General features: G+C 37.7%; 1 protein-coding gene across 4 annotated transcripts in view; it reads left to right on the top strand.

Annotated features, from left to right (window-relative positions):
* The window catches only part of CDC14A (cell division cycle 14A), a 180,290-nt gene that overhangs the window by 113,820 nt on the left and 46,583 nt on the right, over window positions 1-19,887 (top strand). For all 4 annotated transcript variants that reach the window (XM_011992532.1, XM_011992531.1, XM_011992530.1 and 1 more), the window contains exons 8-10: window positions 1,951-2,038; window positions 9,615-9,845; window positions 14,963-15,101. In XM_011992532.1, coding sequence (XP_011847922.1) covers window positions 1,951-2,038; window positions 9,615-9,845; window positions 14,963-15,101 — 458 coding nt within the window. The remainder of the gene's footprint in view (window positions 1-1,950; window positions 2,039-9,614; window positions 9,846-14,962; window positions 15,102-19,887) is intronic.

The raw sequence follows: 19,887 nt of genomic DNA on the forward strand, positions 1-19,887 counted from the left end.
TAAGCTTAATAATTACTTGAGAGATATTGGATAATTAATTTGAGACTTTTATTTAAACAAGCAAATGTTTAATTGCCATAATTAGATTCTTTATTTGTTATAAATAGAAGCTATGCCTGAGGTTTAATTTCACATGTGCATTCATAACATTCATAACACTCATAAAATAACTTAGATTTTACTTAGGGCATTTTGGAGATTTTTTTTTTTTCTTTGAGATGGAGTCTTACTGTGGCCCAAGCTGGAGTGCAGTGGTACGAACTCAGCTCACTGCAACCTTCGTCTCTGGGGCTCAAGCAATTCTCCTGCTTCAGCCTCCCAAGTAGCTGGAACTACAGGCACACACCACCATACCCAGTTAATTTTTTTGTATTTTTAGTAGAGACGAAGTTTCACCATGTTGCCCTGGGTGGTCTTGAACTCCTGAGCTCAGGTGATTCACCCACCTCGGCTTCCCAAAGTGCTGGGATTACAGGCGTGAGACACTGCGCCCGGCTGGAGATATTATGTTTATTACAATTAGATTAAATGCAGTTCAGATGTTTATAAAATGGTATGCACAGTTTCACATATAACTTTTTATAACTGGGAAGAAACAGCTGCATTTAAAAAATGACAATTATATTTTATAACCAAGTTTTGATTTTCATGGAAATGATAATGGGCAATTTAAGTAGTTAAAGTAGTGGCTGCAGTTTTTTTTGATGGCCATATTCCAATTTGTTTAACAAATATTTATTGTGTACTTATGGTAGAGTACAGAGTCTATATTTGGGTCAATTTTGTACTATTAAGGTCCTTGCCATGTAATGGGGGAGAAAGCTTTTTATATGAATAGTAATGGATGGCCCAGTGAAGAGAACAACATTGTTTCCCTGCCTTGAGGATGGAGATGAGGAGGCAAGGGTAGGGGTAGGTGGGGAGGGAGTGGTGGTGGTAAAGACAGTGTAAGTAAAGAGGTGATACATGTATTTTGTGATGCATTGCACAGATGCCTCCCAATGACTGCAAAATTTGGGGTAACCTTACTCATGCCCCAGTGTCCCATGGTTCAAAGGCACATGGGGAAGGGAAGAAAATAGGGGAGATGATGGAGCCATGGGAAGGTGCTTGGCCACTTTCTTGGTCTTTCAGCCTTTTCTGAAGATCTCTTAGCATGTATAGACTAGAGGCTGGTAACTGGTGCTCAAAGTCAGCCAACAAGCATGTTTTTTTGGTTTCATAGGAGTTAACTTAATTTAAAAAGTCAACATTTTAAAAAGAGAGATGAAAATTCAATTGGAAGATCAGCTGTGTCCAGTTGGCTTTCCTGCAAGGTGTCTCATTAGCTGGAGTGGAGGAGCACCTGACTCTGTGTATGTCACTTGTCTGAGTCTTGTTAGCCCTCAGAGTACAGCTTGTCTGACTCTGGTTTGTGGAATGGATGTGCCAGTATCCCTCGCTCCTGCCTTTTGCCATTTCCCCCTCTAAAAATCGGCATTGACAAGAGATATCAGCTCTATAAAAAGAGAAAAAAAAATTGGAAGTGTATTCCTCATGAGCTTGATATTTACAGATTTTTTTTCATTGTTTAAAACACGTTTACTACAGTCATGGAAAGTATTCATATTTCCCATTTTCTGTTATTTATTGCTAGGACAAGCAATGTTTGTTTTCATTTCATTTCTTTGCAGAGTGGCCGGGAAACAAACATTTTATGCAAAATACCTCTGCTGTAAATAAAAGTTTCTAAATGTTTCATACAGTCTAGACACAAGTTCTTCTAAAGTAGACTGAATTCCAAAATAGCATTTTGAGAATCAGGTGCATGTTTTTATTTTAAGCTATATTTGTCTACATGTATGTCTAATTAGTACTAAGAGTGAAAAGCGGTTTAATTTGTAAGGGTTTCCTAAATTGTATAAGAATTATAAAATATTTTTCTTCTCTTTTCTTACAAAATTCTGCCAGCGAGTTGAAAATGGTGACTTCAACTGGATTGTTCCAGGAAAATTTTTAGCATTTAGTGGACCACATCCTAAAAGCAAAATTGAAAATGGTAGGTTTTTTTTCCTTTACCATCCAAACATTTATTTTGATTTATCTTTCTAAGTTTCTTAACTTCCTCAGATAATTATTTTCTTTGGTAATATTCTCCAAAGAATATTTATTCACAATTTAAAAAATTGAACAGTGGTGACTAGTGTGTTAAATATTGTACTTCCAGTAGGTGGAGCTATAATCACTGTTTTAGAACTTAACAAATTTTTAGCTTGCCATAAATAGTATGTTCACTTTACCTGACCCCCAATTATTAGAGAAGAATCTGAGAAACAAACTGGTCAAACTTATAAGCAGATTGCTGTATTCTTTCAGTGGTTCTCAGATTTATTTGTTGGTAGAGTGCTACACATGAAGGTATTCTTTGGGTAACACCATGTTGAATAATGATGGTGAAGACAGTGTGTCATTTATTGAATACTTAGGAGTTAATTACACAAATTACAGCATTATCTCTTTTAACACTCAACTCTATGAGATATAGATATTGTTATCTCCATTTTAGGGAGGAGTAAACTGAGCCTTATTAGTAGGGAATTTGCCCAAGGTAACAAAGTAATAGACAGAACTAGTACTCCAAACCAGAGGAGGGCTCCTAAACATTGCCACTACACTGATACACTTAGTTCCATTGTGACAGCTAGGTACAATTTTCCGGCTGACAGTGGTTAAACTACTTGTTTGCAGCATTTTTATTGCCATGGGCATACATATTTAGGAAAAAAATAAAAGCAAAACTAAAAATAAACCTTTTGAATAAAACATGATCAGCTATGCAAGTTTTCCCATTAATACATATTTTCTACTTACTAATTTTTTCTATCTACTAACATTCCCTAGAAGACAAGTAATGATAGACAACAGAGGTTCAAGAATAATTTATAAGAGAAGTACATAAAATTGAAAAATATCCATGAACAGAATAGCTTCCCGCCCTACTCCCCACCCTTTTCTCTCTCTATCTGATCATAGAGGTGGAATGCAAGTGTTCTGAGGGAACCTAACTTGAAACCCCTGGTCTAGATTTATTCTTCAGCTGGGCATGATGGCATGTGCCTGCAATCCCAGCACTTTGGAAGGCCGAGGTGGGAGGATTGCTTGAGGCCAGGAGTTCAAGGCCAGCCTGGGCAACATGGCAAAACCCTGTCTCTTAAAAAAAAAAAAAAGATTTATTTTTCTTTAATCATAATATTCTAGAATGTAGTTCCATTGCATATTGTTATTTATGCATTTAGGTTTTATAATTTGAGCTTTCATAAATATGCTTATCCTTTCATACCTGTGGCGTATCTAATAGGGAACTCTGCTTGAATCATGATTTTACTGTGTGGATGGGCAATCCAGGTCTAGAGAGTTAAGCTCACAAACAGGATACCTCGATGGTGAAGCCAGAATTTGATCTTCTCACTTATAAGCTTGCTAAATAATCTGTTTTGGTCTGTCATTTTGGGTTGTTAGGAATTACATGTTGAGAACCTGAGGAAACTGCTTTCTGACAGTTGGCCTTTCAAGATAAGACTGATTAAACCTGCTTTCTGTGCAAATTACCTGACTCAGGCCCAGGAAATGTTAGTAGGGATATTGTTTCAGTAGTAGTTTTGTTGTCGGGTATTTGGCAAGGTCAGAAGACTTTCACCATTTGTGATTCATGTGTTTGACTATGTTTTCTTAATGAGAAATTAAGAGGTATAATTGTAAAAGCCATTTAAAATGTTTTTATGTATATAGACATTGTGTATTCTATGGATACATGCATTTTAAAAATATTAATTTTATTATTTATTTATTTACTTTTTTTGAGACAGAGTCTTGCTCTGTTGCCCAGGCTGGAGTGCAGTGGCCGGATCTTGGCTCACTGCAAGCTCCGCCTCCCAGGTTTACGCCATTCTCCTGCCTCAGCCTCCCCAGTAGCTGGGACTACAGGCACCCGCCACCTCGCCCGGCTAGTTTTTTTGTATTTTTTAGTAGAGACAGGGTTTCACCGTGTTAGCCAGGATGGTCTTGGTCTCCTGACCTCATGATCCGCCTGCCTCGGCCTCCCAAAGTGCTGGGATTACAGGCTTGAGCCACCGCGCCTGGCTGAAAATATTATTTTTTTTTTTAACAAAAGTGGGATCATAACATAGTTACTATCTTACAGCCAGGTTTCTTCCCTTAACATATCACGACTTCTTTCTATAGCAGTAAATGTAGATCCATGTAATCATTTTCCATGATTGCATTGCATATTATTCTACCATATGACTGTGCCATATTGTGTTAATTTATTTTTGGTTTTTGCTTTTGTTTTTTTAGAGACAGGCTCTTGCTTTTTTGCCCAAGCTGGAGTGCAATGGTGTGATCATAGCTCATTGCAACCTTGAACTCCTGTCCTCAAATGATCTTCCTGCCTCAGCCTCCCAAGTAGCTGGGACTACAAGGCACGTCCCACCATACCTGGCAAGTTTTTTTTTTTTTTTTTTTTTTTTTTTTTAATTTTTAGTAGAGATGAGGTCTCTATGTTGCCCAGGCTGATCTTGAACTCCTGGGCTCATGCGATCCTCCTGCCTCCCAAAGCACTAGCATTACAGATTTAAGCCACTGAGCCCAGCCTGTTAATTTATTTTTGAATGAGATCTAGGTTGTTTTTCACTTATTCTTATTCTTTTTTTCTTTTTAAATTTCATCATCTATTTAACCAGATGAACAGTTTTTCACTTTTTAAAAACTGCTGTGGTTGGCATAGATGTTCATACATCTTTTTGCAGCTGTAGTTTCTTTTCTAAATTGTTAGAAATAGAATCAATCACTAGATAGAAGGATATGCATATTTTGTATATAAGTTGTAAGTGTCAAAAATATTTAAAACATTTTTTGGTCCTGTATTTAATATGGGGAAAAATTATAGCTACCATTCACTTACCTGCCAGGAAGGGTGCTAAGTCTCTTGCACACACATCATCTATTTAATGATCAGAACAACCCTCTGGAGCAGGTGGGATCTATTTTATGGAAAAGAAGCTGGAGGCGTACAGGAATTACCTAACTCGTCCAGGTTCATAGGCCAGTAATTGTTGGCGTGTGGATTCAAACATTGGTCTATTTAATTCTGAATTCTGTGTTCTTTTAAATTTTATTACAGAGGATGTACACACTCACTCTAGAAAGTTTAAGCAATATAAAGAGTAAAGCTCTTTAAAAACATAATATAATCAAGAAATAATCACTTTAAGATATTGCTCTATATGCGTATTTTATTCTATGCATATATTGTGCCCTCTCATATTGACATAAAAAGTCTGAAAGTACATTTATTTCATCTTTGTTAGCTTTTATAATGCCTAGAACAATTTCATTTAAGGCTGCCATTGGTAAAATATTGCTATTTTACTGGAATTTCCATTTTAAGATCTGATATTCACTAGAAGCTTCACTATATTTTTTTTGTAAAGGACTTTAACTTTATAAATTCTTTTTGAAGTTGAGAAAATAATTTTGTGATGGAATTAAGAAACCTGATCCAATTACAGTGACATCTTGGTAATTTTCTTTTTTTTTTTTGAATTGAGAAACCTTTGTTTTTCTGAGGAGGCTGAAAGTCATTTTAGAGGCTCGTTAGTAGAAAAGCTGAGGTTTTAAAGAAATGATCAAAAAGCTGTTGCTAGGAGGTAGCTAAAGGAAGCTGTAAAATCTTGGGATCTGGGCAGAATGTATTATAAGAGCCTTAAGTGTGTGTTTGTGTCAACAGGGAACACTAGGAGTTTCTTTTAGCCATTTTGATTCACATTGTTTTGACAGTGGGGAAGAGAAGAACCCTACTTTTTTTTTGTTAAACAATTTTGAATTGATAAGTGATGGATAACAACAGAATGAAACAGATACTTTGGATTTCAGATTTTCTGTAAAAATGTCTCTTAAGTGTCACTGTCATTCTCACTTCCATTTAAACACACACACACACACTTACACACACAGAAAGATAGCTTCAGACTGAGAATCCCAACAATTCGAGGCATTAGCCTGCTCCTTTAAAGAGAGAAGCCCAGTGTCCTGTTCAGTAAAGAGCCTGGGCAGGCTGAAGCCTGGTTCCATTCCTTTTTGGCTGCGTGAGCTTCAGTGAGTTCCACAACTTCTTTGAGCATCAGTTTTCTTGTATATCACAGTGGGAGAAATATGATGCTCACTGCAGGCACCTAGTGAGGATTAGAGATGTTATATGAAGTGCCTTGCAGAGTATCGGGCACACATAAGAGGCGTTTATTAGATAGCAGGTATTATGGTTACATTTTTATCGTTAACTAGCCTAATCAACAGATTTTATGTCTTTCTACATTTGCCTGCTCATTTTGTAGTTTTTACTTTTAATAATGACTGAGCGGACTAGTCATTTGACTCTGCTGTTCGTCAGTTTTCGAACTTTGAAATGAGGGCCTGGGAAGAGATGAAAAAAGAAATCTCTTTTGACTCTGATACCCTGTTCATGTGTTTGGTCAGCTCACCTCCACGACTTTGTTGTGGTTCAGTGATGCCGGCGCACCATCTTGTGGCCAGATGGAGTAAGGGTCGGATGAAGGCTCCATCAGCTGTGGGTCGGCACATTATACACATTGCTAAAACCAGTCTCACAAAAAGCACCCACGTACATCCGTAAAAGCCACACACAGTTGTTCACAGGTCATAGGACGTTTCCACTGTTTTATAATTTATTCTAAACAGTTTTACGGGTTTTTGTAAAACCTGCTCACCAACTCTAACCGCTCATGCTCATATCATGTTCTCTTATTTGGAGCCTTAACAGATAGAATCAAGTTGAATCTTACTTGAAATTAGCCCCAGCACGGGTGTTGGAATCTGTCAGGACTGAAATACTGGCTGTACGTGTTACTAGTTGTATGTGTATGGGCCAGCTTTTCCAGGCATCAGAAATTGAGTAATTGCAGGTTTTAATGAGATAATCCACATAAAGCACTTAGCATAGTGGCTAGCACATAGTAAGTGCTTGATAAATGTTAGGTGCAATTATTGTTGTTATTGTTATTTCAGTGCCCTGTTGCCATATTTGGACAATTTCTGTCCAGTGTTTTTTTCTCAAAAGAGATATATATCGTTTCTCTTAATATTCTATTTAGGCATATTAGCTATGCTGCCATTTACTCATGATGGAAATTCATATATGAAAGGAGAGGTTTTTGCAGCCTTTGTTGCAGGGAAGAAGGGGCTAGGCAATTGCGGTCCCAGGCATGCTAGCAACCTGGAGGCAGAAGCTCTCACCAGCCCGCCACACGCAGGGCAGGCTTTCCAGGTGTTTATGAGCCCTTCTCCTCCCCATTCCAAACATTATAGAAAAACTGTTATTTCTTAATGCCAACTACAGTTCTTTTTTTGCTTTAGGCTATAAATCTGTTGCAGGGAAATAATTTGAGCAAATAAACCAACTGGGAAAACAGACTTGATTTTTGCGGTTAGAAAAGCATGTTTTCTCCATGTTTGTATATGTTTTTGTTTCTACAAAAAAGATTTTAAATAAGCTCTGTATTACCTCTTTGCTCAAAAGCAACATGGCCTGTGAAAATCACATATCTGAGCTGTGGATTAATTGGTCCTGCCTTCCAATTCTGTCTTCATCCTTTGTGTGACCTGGCAAAGTGTACCAGTTAGGGCTGTCTAACTCTGGTAAAAGGCAGTTTTTGGAATATGTTGGGTGGCTCATAGACTTTAAGAGAAGGCTGGAGAACTAGGCTTAAAAGATGAACAGGATCCAAGTGGGAAAATGGGAACCACACCAGGCATTTCAAACATAAGGAATTTAATACAAGGAGTTTGTTTCAAAAAAGACTAAAAAGTAAAAAGGCAATACTGAAGAAACCAGAATATGTTGGAGAAAACAGCTAGTACCTTTAAGGCTGGGGGGATGAAAGGGACAAAAGTGGAGTTAGCAGAACCTGGGAGCTCTGAGGAGGAGCCAGAAGGTTGGTGCTGTGACCTCTGAAGGGAATGCCACACAGCTGGTGTTTGGATTTGGGGGCTGAGGAGTGGAGACCGTGAGGGCTCCAGCCTCAGAGGTGAGTGCAGCAGGATGGTGGTATGAGAGCCAAAGTAAGCTGAGAACTCTGGCTGCTTCCTGTTTTCTGCTGCTGAAGTGATGCTGCCAGGAGGACAGGAAGAAGTTCCTTCCTCCTCCCCAGGTTGAGCTTTAGTGCCTCCCATTTTTACAACCAATAGGAAGTCAGATAGAAAGGTAGTCTGGGAAATGTAGGACGTATATGGACTCCAGCCCCAGTGTCACAGAACATAAGAGAGTTGGCTTGGAGCTGAGAGCTGACTAGCATAACAGGGATCCAAGGCAGCAGGAAATATAGCCAAGGACACAGCACAGAAACAGTCTGATTCACTTTGCTGGCTGCCACCACCCCTGGAACCTACCATCATGAATGGGTTCCAACTGAGATAATTTCACTCAGCTGGTATATTAGGGATCAGTGAATCCTGAATGGGTTACAGATGTGGCCATCGTGTGCTGGGAACTTAGTCCCCTGAACCTTTGGAGCTGCCAAGAAAGGCCTGCAATGGCCAGCGCCCCCAGTGGTCGCCTTGGCTGATTAGCTAAGGGTAGGTCTGTAACCCAGCTGACTGCGTAGCTCCCAGGAATACTCACACGATGGTGGAGCCGCTCAAAAATAAAAGGGGGTTTAAAGACGGAGCATCTTCCTCCCTCAAACAAAGGAGGTATCCACAAAAGTTATTCTTTTTGTTTTTAACTAAAAAAATTTCTATTTTAATTGATAAAAATTATATATTTATGGTGTACAACAAGTTTTGAAATATGTATACATTGTAGAATGGCTAAGTCAAGTTTCACTGAAGTATTCACATTTATTTTTTGTGGTGGGAAGACTTAAATTCTTTTTTCTAAATGACTTTCAAATTATTATAGTCACCATGTTGTATAATACATCTCTGGGACATACTCCTTTCTAACTGAAATTTTATTTTCTTTGACCAATATCTCCCCAACACCCCCTCTTTTAGTTTCTTAATATGTTAAGTGGAGTTAGCCTTTCTTAAGAGATGGTTTTGAGAATTTGAAATGATATGCAATTGTGACTTGTACATAGTAGGTATTTAATAATAATTGCTTTTGGGGAGCATTGTACTACAAATTAAAGCTATACATATGGCAAAAAAGGTTTAGCTGTAGTTGAAAAATATTTGTCAATTGGCGAATAAAGCACAAGGGAGAATAAAGTCACCACGAACCATTCTAGGTCTGTTATGCACATTCGAGTACTTCAAGAATGCCTTTGTTTTGGGAGTCGGAAGAGTGTGCTCCCAGAATTCGAATCTAGAGGTTGAGATTTTGAACTTTAATGATATATTTCCTGTACTTAGAGAAGTTTTCTTTTTAACCTCCTATGGTGCTTACAGTTATGAAGATTGATGCTTTTAGGAGCTTGCTGTGACCTTTTCTCTCACGCAACACACTTTCCTCCCAAGCTTTGTTGAGATTTACACACTTCATTGTTGAGAGTTTTGTATTTCTGGGTTATGGAAGATGAAATGCATGCCTTTTGCTTACTGCTCCTTTCTTCCTTTAGGTTATCCTCTTCACGCCCCTGAAGCCTACTTTCCTTATTTCAAAAAGCATAATGTGACTGCAGTTGTGAGGCTGAACAAAAAGATTTATGAGGCAAAGCGCTTCACAGACGCTGGCTTCGAGCACTATGACCTCTTCTTCATAGATGGCAGCACACCCAGTGACAACATCGTGCGAAGGTTCCTGAACATCTGTGAGAACACCGAAGGGGCCATCGCCGTTCACTGCAAAGGTGTGTGCAAGGTCTCGGTGGTGGTGGCTGCGTTTATCGAAGGGACAGGCCAAAGAAGAGCAAATAACAAAACCTGTTTCGTGTCTTAGAACACAATGAGGTTTTTAATTTGAGACAACTGGCACACAAACTCATTTTAGTAACCGCTTCTTAAAGAAATGATTGCTTGGGTGTGGACAATTGATGGTGGTGTGGCTTTCTTGATATGCCAGTTTTTCAGACCTTACCTTTCCAGGCCCACGTACTACAATGAGGGGAAATTACAGTAGCAGTGTCCTTAGGCTGCAGGAACACCTTTAAACAGGTGAAATCCTCAAGAGGCAAGAGTTGTTAGTTTTCCCCTCTCCTTTGTTTTTTTTTTCAAAATTGCTCATCTCTTCCCCATCCTCTTGCACTGTTGTGGTTCTGTTTTACGACCCAGTTATCTGGACCCCCATTCCAGTCTCTGCCCATCCCTCCCCTGCTAGTCTTTGGCTTCATGGAGCAGAGTGTCTTCCATGCCTGTTGCTGGGGACAATCGGCTAGCTTACAATGCTGCTGATGTGATGCTGCCTCTTGGAATGAACTTAAAGAGTTGGTTTTGCAAATCTCTGATCTCTGGAGGTGGATACTTTGGGGCAGGAGTTGTTCAGAGTATAGAAGGTTTAGGATTGCCAGATTTAGCAAATAAAAATACAGGCTGCCTAATTAAATTTGAATGTTAGAGAAACAATGAATACTTTTAAAACAAAAAGTATAAGTGTGTCGCAAATATTGCAGGGAACATGCATTCTGTATTTTATCTGGCAACCCCATGTCAGCTACTCAGAAAATATGACATGCCATTTGCTCTAAGCTTAGTTGTTAGACTTTGAGGAGGCTCAAAAGCCATTCCACTCCAAATCTTTCAGTATGGGTAATACTGGAAATATTCCAGATATTTTACTGGGTCTTTGATTTCGGCGAGGAGAAATCACTTGGGCCGCCCTGGGCTGGAGCCTTGAGTTCCTCACGCGCAGCTCCTCCTAGTGTCGCTGGGTGGTGCTGTGCTCGTGGTTTTGGAGCTAGACCTGGTTTCCCTCTCATTTTATGCTAATCATCTAGTAGGTGTTGGGGAGGGTGCTGTTCTTTTCATGTGCCTAGTGCTGCTGTAACTGACTTATTCAGACGAGTATGGCTTTGGTTCTGACAGAAATTAAAATGCCGTTTTGTAGGCCCTTGTTTCTATGTTTAAGATTTGAGTAGGTGGAGGTACTTTGTGAACATGTGAGCAGAAATGGGAAGCTGCGGTTTCCCAGAGACCCGGAGAGATGGAAATGAGCAGCACGTGGCCTGGGTTTGGAGGAGGGCTCCCCATGCCAGGCTCCCTCCTCCTGGGTGGACAGAGTTCTCCCTCCCTAACCTCCCCCTTAGCTAGCAGGATGGGCCCTGGCTTTGTGGGATATCTTGTCTCTGGCTTGGAGTCTGTTAGGAAGGTGTTACTTGCTGGCTCATTTGTGGGTGCTCCTTTCAGGCCACAGTGGGGTGGCAGTGTATTGGCTTGTCCCCATGTGATTCATTTGCACCCTGTTTGCTTTTCCATTGCATTTTGTTCAGTATTGCCCAGGTCCAAGAAAAAGCCCACATGTCACGTATTTTAAACATCAGTAGAACTTGAGAGCTAATGGGAACATTTACATCAATGTTTAGCAGGAAATAATCCTATCTTCTCTTTCAAAGTTTAGTTTTGTGCCATAAAAATTGTTTTTTTTCCTGAGATTAATTTGGCCTTATTTCCTAGTTCAAGTAGTTTTATTATTACTATGTCATAGAGTTTATCTGTGGATTAGCCATCTGTATCTTGGAGTGACAAATTCAAAGGAGAAGAACTGCAAAGCTTTCATTAAAACTCAGTGTGTTTCTTGATAGTATTTCTCACCTGAGAGACCTTGTGCAAATAAAACTCTCTGGTGTTAAACATTCTTATTACAGATATTTTCTCTATATCCTTGACCTGTGAATGTTTACCTTTTAAAAAAATATGTATTTATTTTATATTGCAGATTTCTTTTTTTTTCTTTTCTTTCCTCTTTTTTTTTTTTTTTTTTTTTGGAGAAAGAGAGTCTCGCTCTGTCACCCAGGTTGGAGTGCAATAGTGTGATCTTGGCTCACTGCAGCCTCTGCCTCCTGGGTTCGACCAATTCTCTTGCCTCAGCCTCCCATGTAGCTGGGATTACAGGTGCCACTCCTGGCTAATTTTTTATATTTTTAGTAGAGATGGGGTTTTGCCATGTTGGCCAGGCTGGTCTTGAACTCCTGACCTCAGATGATCCACCTGCCTCAGCCTCCCAAAGTGCTGGGATTACAGGTGTGAACCACCGTACCTGGTCTGTATTGTAGATGTTTTTATATTAAATCAGAACCTTTAACATTGAATTCAGTTCTTGTATAGGACGGTCACATTTACATGTGGTCATGTCTTTTTGAGAGTGTTATTTCATTTTCTTCCACTTGCACACACATAGAGGGTTCTTTTATAGGGATTACACCTTTGGTTTAATTACAGCTCTATTGCTTTTCACAGCATACTTATCTACTATAGGCTTGTTAATTATTTTGACATCTGCCCTAATTAAGTCAGCTTAATTTTCTGGGAATTCAAGCAGCACTCAGTCTTTTAATTGAACTAAAAGAAGGAGGGAGAAAAAATCTTTCCTATGTCAGATGAACTTTGGTAGCTACTGAAAAGGGAATGAATATGTCATGCCTCAACATAAAGTATTTTATACAGAGATAAACTAGAAAACAATTTGCTGGGGATTACATTTCAATATCTGCATTTCACTTTGTGGTTGATAAAAGAGATGGCTATCAATTCTTGAAATTCTCTACCACAAATAATAATCTAAAATACAGCAACGTTGTGATATTCCAGTATGTGATTATTGATGTTCTATAGGGCTTTCAGAAAATGCCTGGAACTGTAAAGCAATTGGTGTTTGACTTGGTATAAATAGAACACTTTTCAACATCTTGTCATGCTGTGGCAGGGAGCCCTTTAATTACAAATGCTTTAAAAATTTTGTTAAAGTTTTTATAGAAACTTGGTGAAATGTTCCTATTCTGTTCAGTTGTGGTAAGAGCTCCTAACTATTGAGTGCTAAGTACGTTCTTTTTATAGATCAAAATTATAGACTCTTTTTTAAAAGGGGGAAGCTGCTTTAGTTTCAGAGAAATTGGAAAATTTCCTGCACCTCCTTTTTGGTTGTGAGTGTGAACAGGAGCTTAAGTGAGGGAGCCATCCAGGTCTTTGCACAGCGGGGAGCAGTGAGAGACAGTGTTGCCTCCATAAGGAAGGCCCTTTTCTCTCCAGATAGACATCCAAATTGGTGACTTGAAGGGAGAACTCTGGAAACTCACTGGGCTCTGGCTTCTGCTCCAGGATGTCACCTATGTTTTATTTATACGGTTGCTTGTAGTCTTGCCAGGCATCTAGGGAATTAACAATGATAGGCACTGGGTGAAATAGAAGGCAAATTACTCAGAACTCTTAATCGTAAACAATGGGGAGCCCCACTGAGACCACAATTAAACCTCACCCCTCTAAAGAACATTGATGTTTGATCTGGGACAAGAGTCCCTTCAGATTAAAACAGAACATACACACAGCTCATCTAATAAAACAGAGTATGAATACTTCTTAAAAAGGAAGGGTTAGCCGGGAGCTGTGGCTCACGCCTGTAATCCTAGCACTTTGGGAGGCCAAGGAGGGCAGATCACCTGAGGTCAGGAGTTCGAGACCAGACTGACCAACATGGAGAAACCCTGTCTCTACTAAAAATACAAAATTAGCTGGGCATGGTGGTGCATGCCTGTAATCCCAGCTACTCGGGAGGCTGAGGCAGGAGAATCGCTTGAACCTGGGAGGCGGAGGTTGCGGTGAGCCGAGATCGTGCCATTGCACTCTAGCCTGGGCAACAGCAGCGAAACTCAGTCTAAAAAAAAAAAAAAAAAAGGAAGGGTTAATGGGAAGGAAATGTCAGGCATCTGTAGACATCAGATTGATTGTCCTTTAATTTGCATTTTCAATATATATTCTCAATCCAAGAATATTGCCCCCAAGGGGACAAAATTGTTGTTTTGGTGGGATGAAAAACTTTTTTTTTTTTTTTTTTATATAAAGCACAGATTTACATAAACAGATATGCAGTCTATCTGTGACAGTGAAATTTCATTTGGATTGATTAGGAATAAAATATCTAAAGAGGCTCCTGGAAGGAACAATACTGTAAAAAAGGTTGAGGAACACTGATTTAAAGACATACCTTTTTCACATTTTAACATTTCTGAAATTAGAATTCATCTTAAAATTGAGAGCGTGTCATAGTTTAATTTTTTTCTTTCTTAGTGGAACTTAGATGCTACACGACAGTAGTCTTAGATTTGCTGAAGTACTGTGTGCTCCCAAGTACTGGGAGATAAGAGGAAACCAGCTTTATTGTTTGGTCAGGGAACGCTGACAAAGGTTCCTTCAAAAGCAAAAGATTCTTGAACATGTAAAAAATGAAACTATCAACGTTCCCCTACTTTGTTTTGTTTTACATACACACACACACATGCACATACACACATTTTTTTTTTCCTTATTTCTTTTTCTAACTAAATGTTTTCATGGATGAAGTCAACATTGTACCAGTTTTCTAGGTCAGAAATGTCACTTACCTATAACTTTCCCTGTGACCCAGTCCTAATGGATTTCTAATTCATCTTTTCCTCTTTATTGCATTTGCTCGGCCTCATCCCTTTCCATCCTCATCCCAACCTCCTTCAGCCATCCTTGCTTCCCTGCCCTTGCCTTCCATCTCATCTCTCTTGCTTTCATCTCTGGCTTTTCCAATCCAGCCAGTAATGCTGCTGCCAGACCCATTTGCTTTTTGTCCCATCACTTTCTTGCCCCCAAATCTATGGCAGCTTCATTTTGTCCTTTCCATTGTTTAAAGAAAAAATGAGTTTTACGTGATAGCAGTTATGTTTATTAGCTGTTGATAGTATCATTACACTTGAATGCAGAGCAGTTTCTGGGCAAGGTTTGATTTCAGTGTTTTTGTGGGAGCATTTGCTAGACTTTATATTTCTTATTCTGTTTCCCTCTCTTACAGCTGGTCTTGGAAGAACAGGGACATTGATAGCCTGTTATGTAATGAAACACTACAGGTTTACACACGCTGAAATAATTGCTTGGATTAGAATATGCCGGCCAGGTTCTATTATAGGACCCCAACAGCACTTTCTGGAAGAGTAAGTATATTGTCCCCATTATCACATTATATCCTGTCCTTGGTCTTTTCTACCTCTTGTTCCCCTGGTTGTGGACCATGTCAGCCTGTGGTTATAAAATGGCTCCATTGTTAAGAGAAGTGTGTGCCTCTAATAGAATATTGTTGATTTGACAGCTAATGCATTCTAACTTTGTACCTTTTATATCTCTTAGATCAGGTGAGAGTGAGAAGAAAATCACAGAGCCATCTCTGCCTACCCTTTTTCTGTCATTTTCTATGTGTGATCTGGCTACAGTGCAATTTTCTTATGACATCCCACTTGGCACTTTTCATTCTTTTCTTTTGTTTGCATGTCTTAAAGCATAATGGGAAAAAGAAAAACACAATTAAGGTCACTCAGTGATTTTGGTAAGATTGCTGTTCTCCTGACAACTAACTAAACTGCTAATGTAGATACAACTCATGAATTTTCCCAAGAAGTTACCACAGAAGAAAAAAGGAGGAGGGTTTTATTTCTGACTCTGCCACTAACTAGCTTTATGACCATTATTTAGAAGAATACTTATTTATTCACTCATTCATTTATTCCCATAGCCTTTCATTCATTAACTTTTTGTCTAGCCTCAGCCCAAGAGATAGAGAGATTTAAACTGTAGGACACAATCCTTTCTTCTTAGAATGTTAGAACATATCTCAATGTACTCATTAATAAAATGAGAAGATGAAGTTAGTACTGGTAGATCTAGGTCCAGCTCTGAAATACTATTCATTAGTGATATCTTTTACTGAAACTTCATTTTTTTTTCTTTTTATGCTGAGTTGACCCTATTTTATTTTAATTTTAATTTTTAATTTTTTGTAGAGACAGGGTCTCACTATGTTGCCCAGGCTGGTTTTGAACTCCTGGGCTCAATCAGTCCTCCCACGTTGACTTCCCAAAGTGCAGGGATTATGGGTGTGAGCCACTATGCCCGACTGATGGCTCTCTTTTGAATAGCATTCTTTTCCATATAATTAGTTATTTCCAATTTAAATGTAATTATTCCTTTCCAGTTTTAATGATCATGATCACGTGTGAATTCATAAAGAAATGATCATGAATTTCATAGGAAGATGCCATAAGTAAACTCTTAGCATCTGAAATGAATAAGAGGATTTGAGCCTGCTGAGGAATGGATTACTTTAGTTGCCAATCCTAGAGGTAATAACTGATTAAGAAGTGCTGAAAAATGAGCGGTTATACTTTAGCTTAAAAGAATGATGGCAGAAGTATGATGACTGCGTTAGAAAAATATGCACGGACAGGATCATTACAAAGACAGAGATTTATCTGTTTTTACCTGTGAGGTACAAATAAAATAATTCTGTTATTTTGGAGCTTTATTCTTGATCAGATTCTCAGCCATTGTCTTCCTCTATTTCTCTGTTTTGCATTTTATGTGCCTGTAGCCTGGAGCTTTGTGCCATGTATCTGCCAGGTTTTTATTATACTAATTACTGAAGTTGAAGAAATGGTCTTAGGGTTAAAAAACCAAATACTCCTAAGCCTAGTTCTTTAAACCGTTTAATCAATATCTTAAAATTATTGCTTGTCATTTAATAGGTATCTCTGTACCTATTGCCCCAGGCATTCTGCTAAGTACAGCTCGCAAGGTGAGGAGATATAGCAGAGAATTCTACCAGTCAGGGTCACCTAGCTTTCTCAGGGTGTCAGATAACACAGCCCTCATGTTTCATGGCTGCGTACTCCCTCCAACCTCCCTATTATACTCTTTCTCTCTGCCATATCTCAAAATAGTAAGAGAAGAAATTAGAGTTATGAGGCAAAGGCACTCTAGGCTGAAGAAAGATTTTTAAATTTATAGATACTTAAGCTGTATATAAAGAACTCTCAAAACTCAAGAAAACAATTTAATATAAAATAGGTAAATGATTTGAACAGAAATTCCTCCAAAGTGATGTACAGATGGTGAATATTCCTCATGATCATAAGCACAGAGTTCCTAAAGAAACACTGCATGTCAAATCCAGCTATATAAAAAAGATAGTACATCATGACCATCATGGTTCAGTATTAGAAAATCAATATAATTCACCACATTAACACAAAAAATAGAAAAATTATGTGATTATCTCAATAGATGTTCAAAAATTTGACAAAGTTTAGTACCCATTTTTAATATAAACTTTTAATAAACTAGAAATAGAAGGAAATTTCCTCATTCAGATAAAAATAATCTATGAAAACTCTACAGCTAAAATTATATAAAATTATATTTAATGGTGATGCTTTTCCTGTAAGATCAGGAACAAAACAAGGGTGTCTACTCTCACTACTTCTAATATTATACTGGAAATCTTAACCAATGCAATTAAAAAAACCCAAAAACTTAGAAATCCTGTAAGATTGTATGATACAAGTCAATTTTCAAAAATTTTAGCACAATTTTAAAATTCTGCTAATTAAAAGGCACACAGTATACGTATCTGACAAAAGACTTGTGCACATATATTAAAAACTATAAGGAAGCAATTTTAAAAGTTAATTTTTTAATGGGCAAAAGCCTTGACCGGATATCTCACAGAAGGTAATATATGTATACGAAAAGATATCCAACATCATTAGCCATCAGGGAAATAGAAATTGAAACCACAATGAGATACTTTTTTATGTCAACCAAAATGACAAACAAAAAAGAAGTTTTACTACAGAAGGCTGGCAAAGATATGGAGCAACTGGAACTCTCATGTGTTAACCAATTGGTGTATAATTATTTGGCAGTTTCTCATAACGTTAATCTATATTTAACCCTATGACCCAATGATTTCATTCCTAGGTATTTAAATAAGGGAAATGAAAACATTTGTCCACAAAAAGACTTGTACAAGAATATTCACAGTTGCTTTATTCATAATAGCCCAAAATTAGAAATCATCCAAATGTCCATCAACAATTTATAAGTGAACATATCATAATATGTTCATAAAATGAAATACTAACCAGCGATAAAAAAGAATGAATTACTGATATACTCAACATAGATGAATATCATATTATTGTAAGAGGGGAAGAAAAGCCAGACATAAAATAATACATGCTATATAGATAAAGCCCAAGAACAAGCAAAACTATTCTGTGGTGATAGAAATCAGAAAGCAATTGCTTCTGAGGTGTGTCAAGGAAAACTGACCCCCCAAAAAAGCATGATGGAACTTTCTTTCTAGAGTGCTGGAAATGTTCTGTATCTTATCTTGGGTTGTGGTTACACAGGAGCACAATCAGTTGTAATTCCATATACTAGCCTTAAATTAGAAAATAAAACCTAAAAAATTATACCATTTACAGTGCATCCAGTAACTTCAGGTTAGAGATGTGCGATATCTCTACATAGAAAACCAAAGAAATTTTTTTATTGAGAGAAATTAAAGAAGTTATAAATAAATGAAAAGATAAAGATTATCTTGAATAAGATCACAGCTGGAGAGTTTGCACTCCCAGACATGGATTCATTTTAAAACTGCAGCAATTATGATGTTGAGATATTGGTGTCAAGACAGAGAAATTAACCAATAGAATAGAATATAAAGTGCAGAAACAAATTCAGACATATACAGACACTTGATTTATGATAAAGGTGACATGATAGAGCAACAGGAAAAGGTCTTTTTAGTAAATTCTGCTGGGTCAACTGGATATCCATATGGGGAAAAAGAGAACCTTGGCTCCTATCTCACAACCTTTTTTTTAAAGGAATTCCTGATGAGTTGTTGATCTAAATGTGACAGAAAAATCAGTAAAGCTTCTGGAAGATAACATAAAATAATATATTCATACTTTGAAGTTAACGAAGATGTCTTAAGTGGTACACAGAAAGCATTGCCTATAACTGAGTTGAAATTGTAGAATTCTCTTCATCAAAGACACTGTTAAGAGAGTGAAAATGAAAACCACAAGAGTAGGAGAATCTTTGCATCACATAATAATGGGCACCGTACTAGTACCCAGAATACTTAGAATCCTACAAATTAACAATAAAAAGACAATCTGATAAAAAATGTGTAAGAAACATGAAAAGATACTTCATAGAAGAGAATGTACACATGGCCAATAAACATGCGAAAAGCGATTCAGCTTCATTAGCTATTTCATATCTTTTGGTGCACCTGTCTGTTAGAGATATACCTGTGAGTGAAACAGTTGGGTATGTGTGCATTCAGTGTTAGAATTATTAAACAGTTTTCCAAAGTAGATATGCCTGTTTATGTTCTCATCAGCAATGGTTTGTCAGTCTCTTAAATTTAAGCCATTAGATTTTTTAAAGTGGTAACTTGCTTTAGAGTTTTAATTTGCTTTTTCTTGATGACTAAGGTCTATCTTCGTATATTCTACATACTAGTCCTTTGATAAATGTTTTTCAAGTTTTTTTTCAGTCTATAACTTGTCTTTTCATCCTCTTAATAGGATCTTTTACAGAATAAAAGTTTTAAATTTTGATGAAATCCCTTTTATCACTTTTTTCTTTTTGATATTGTCTAAGACTCTTAGTTTATCCCTAGACTCAATGATTTCTCGTATTTTTTTTCTAAAAAGTTTATAGTTTTACATTCATATTTAAGTCTGTGATGAATTTTGAGGTTTTTTGTTTATTTCATAATGTGTGAGACTTAGGTCAAGCTTCTTTTTTTTGGCCTATGCATGCCCAGTTGCTTCAGTACCATTTTTGTTGAAAATTCAGTTTCTCTACTGAATTGTTTCTATAGCAGTATCAAAAATCATTTGGATATATTTGTGTTGATCTATTTCT

Source organism: Mandrillus leucophaeus, unplaced genomic scaffold (genome assembly GCF_000951045.1).
Source record: "Mandrillus leucophaeus isolate KB7577 unplaced genomic scaffold, Mleu.le_1.0 Scaffold413, whole genome shotgun sequence".
NCBI lineage: Eukaryota > Metazoa > Chordata > Mammalia > Primates > Cercopithecidae > Mandrillus > Mandrillus leucophaeus.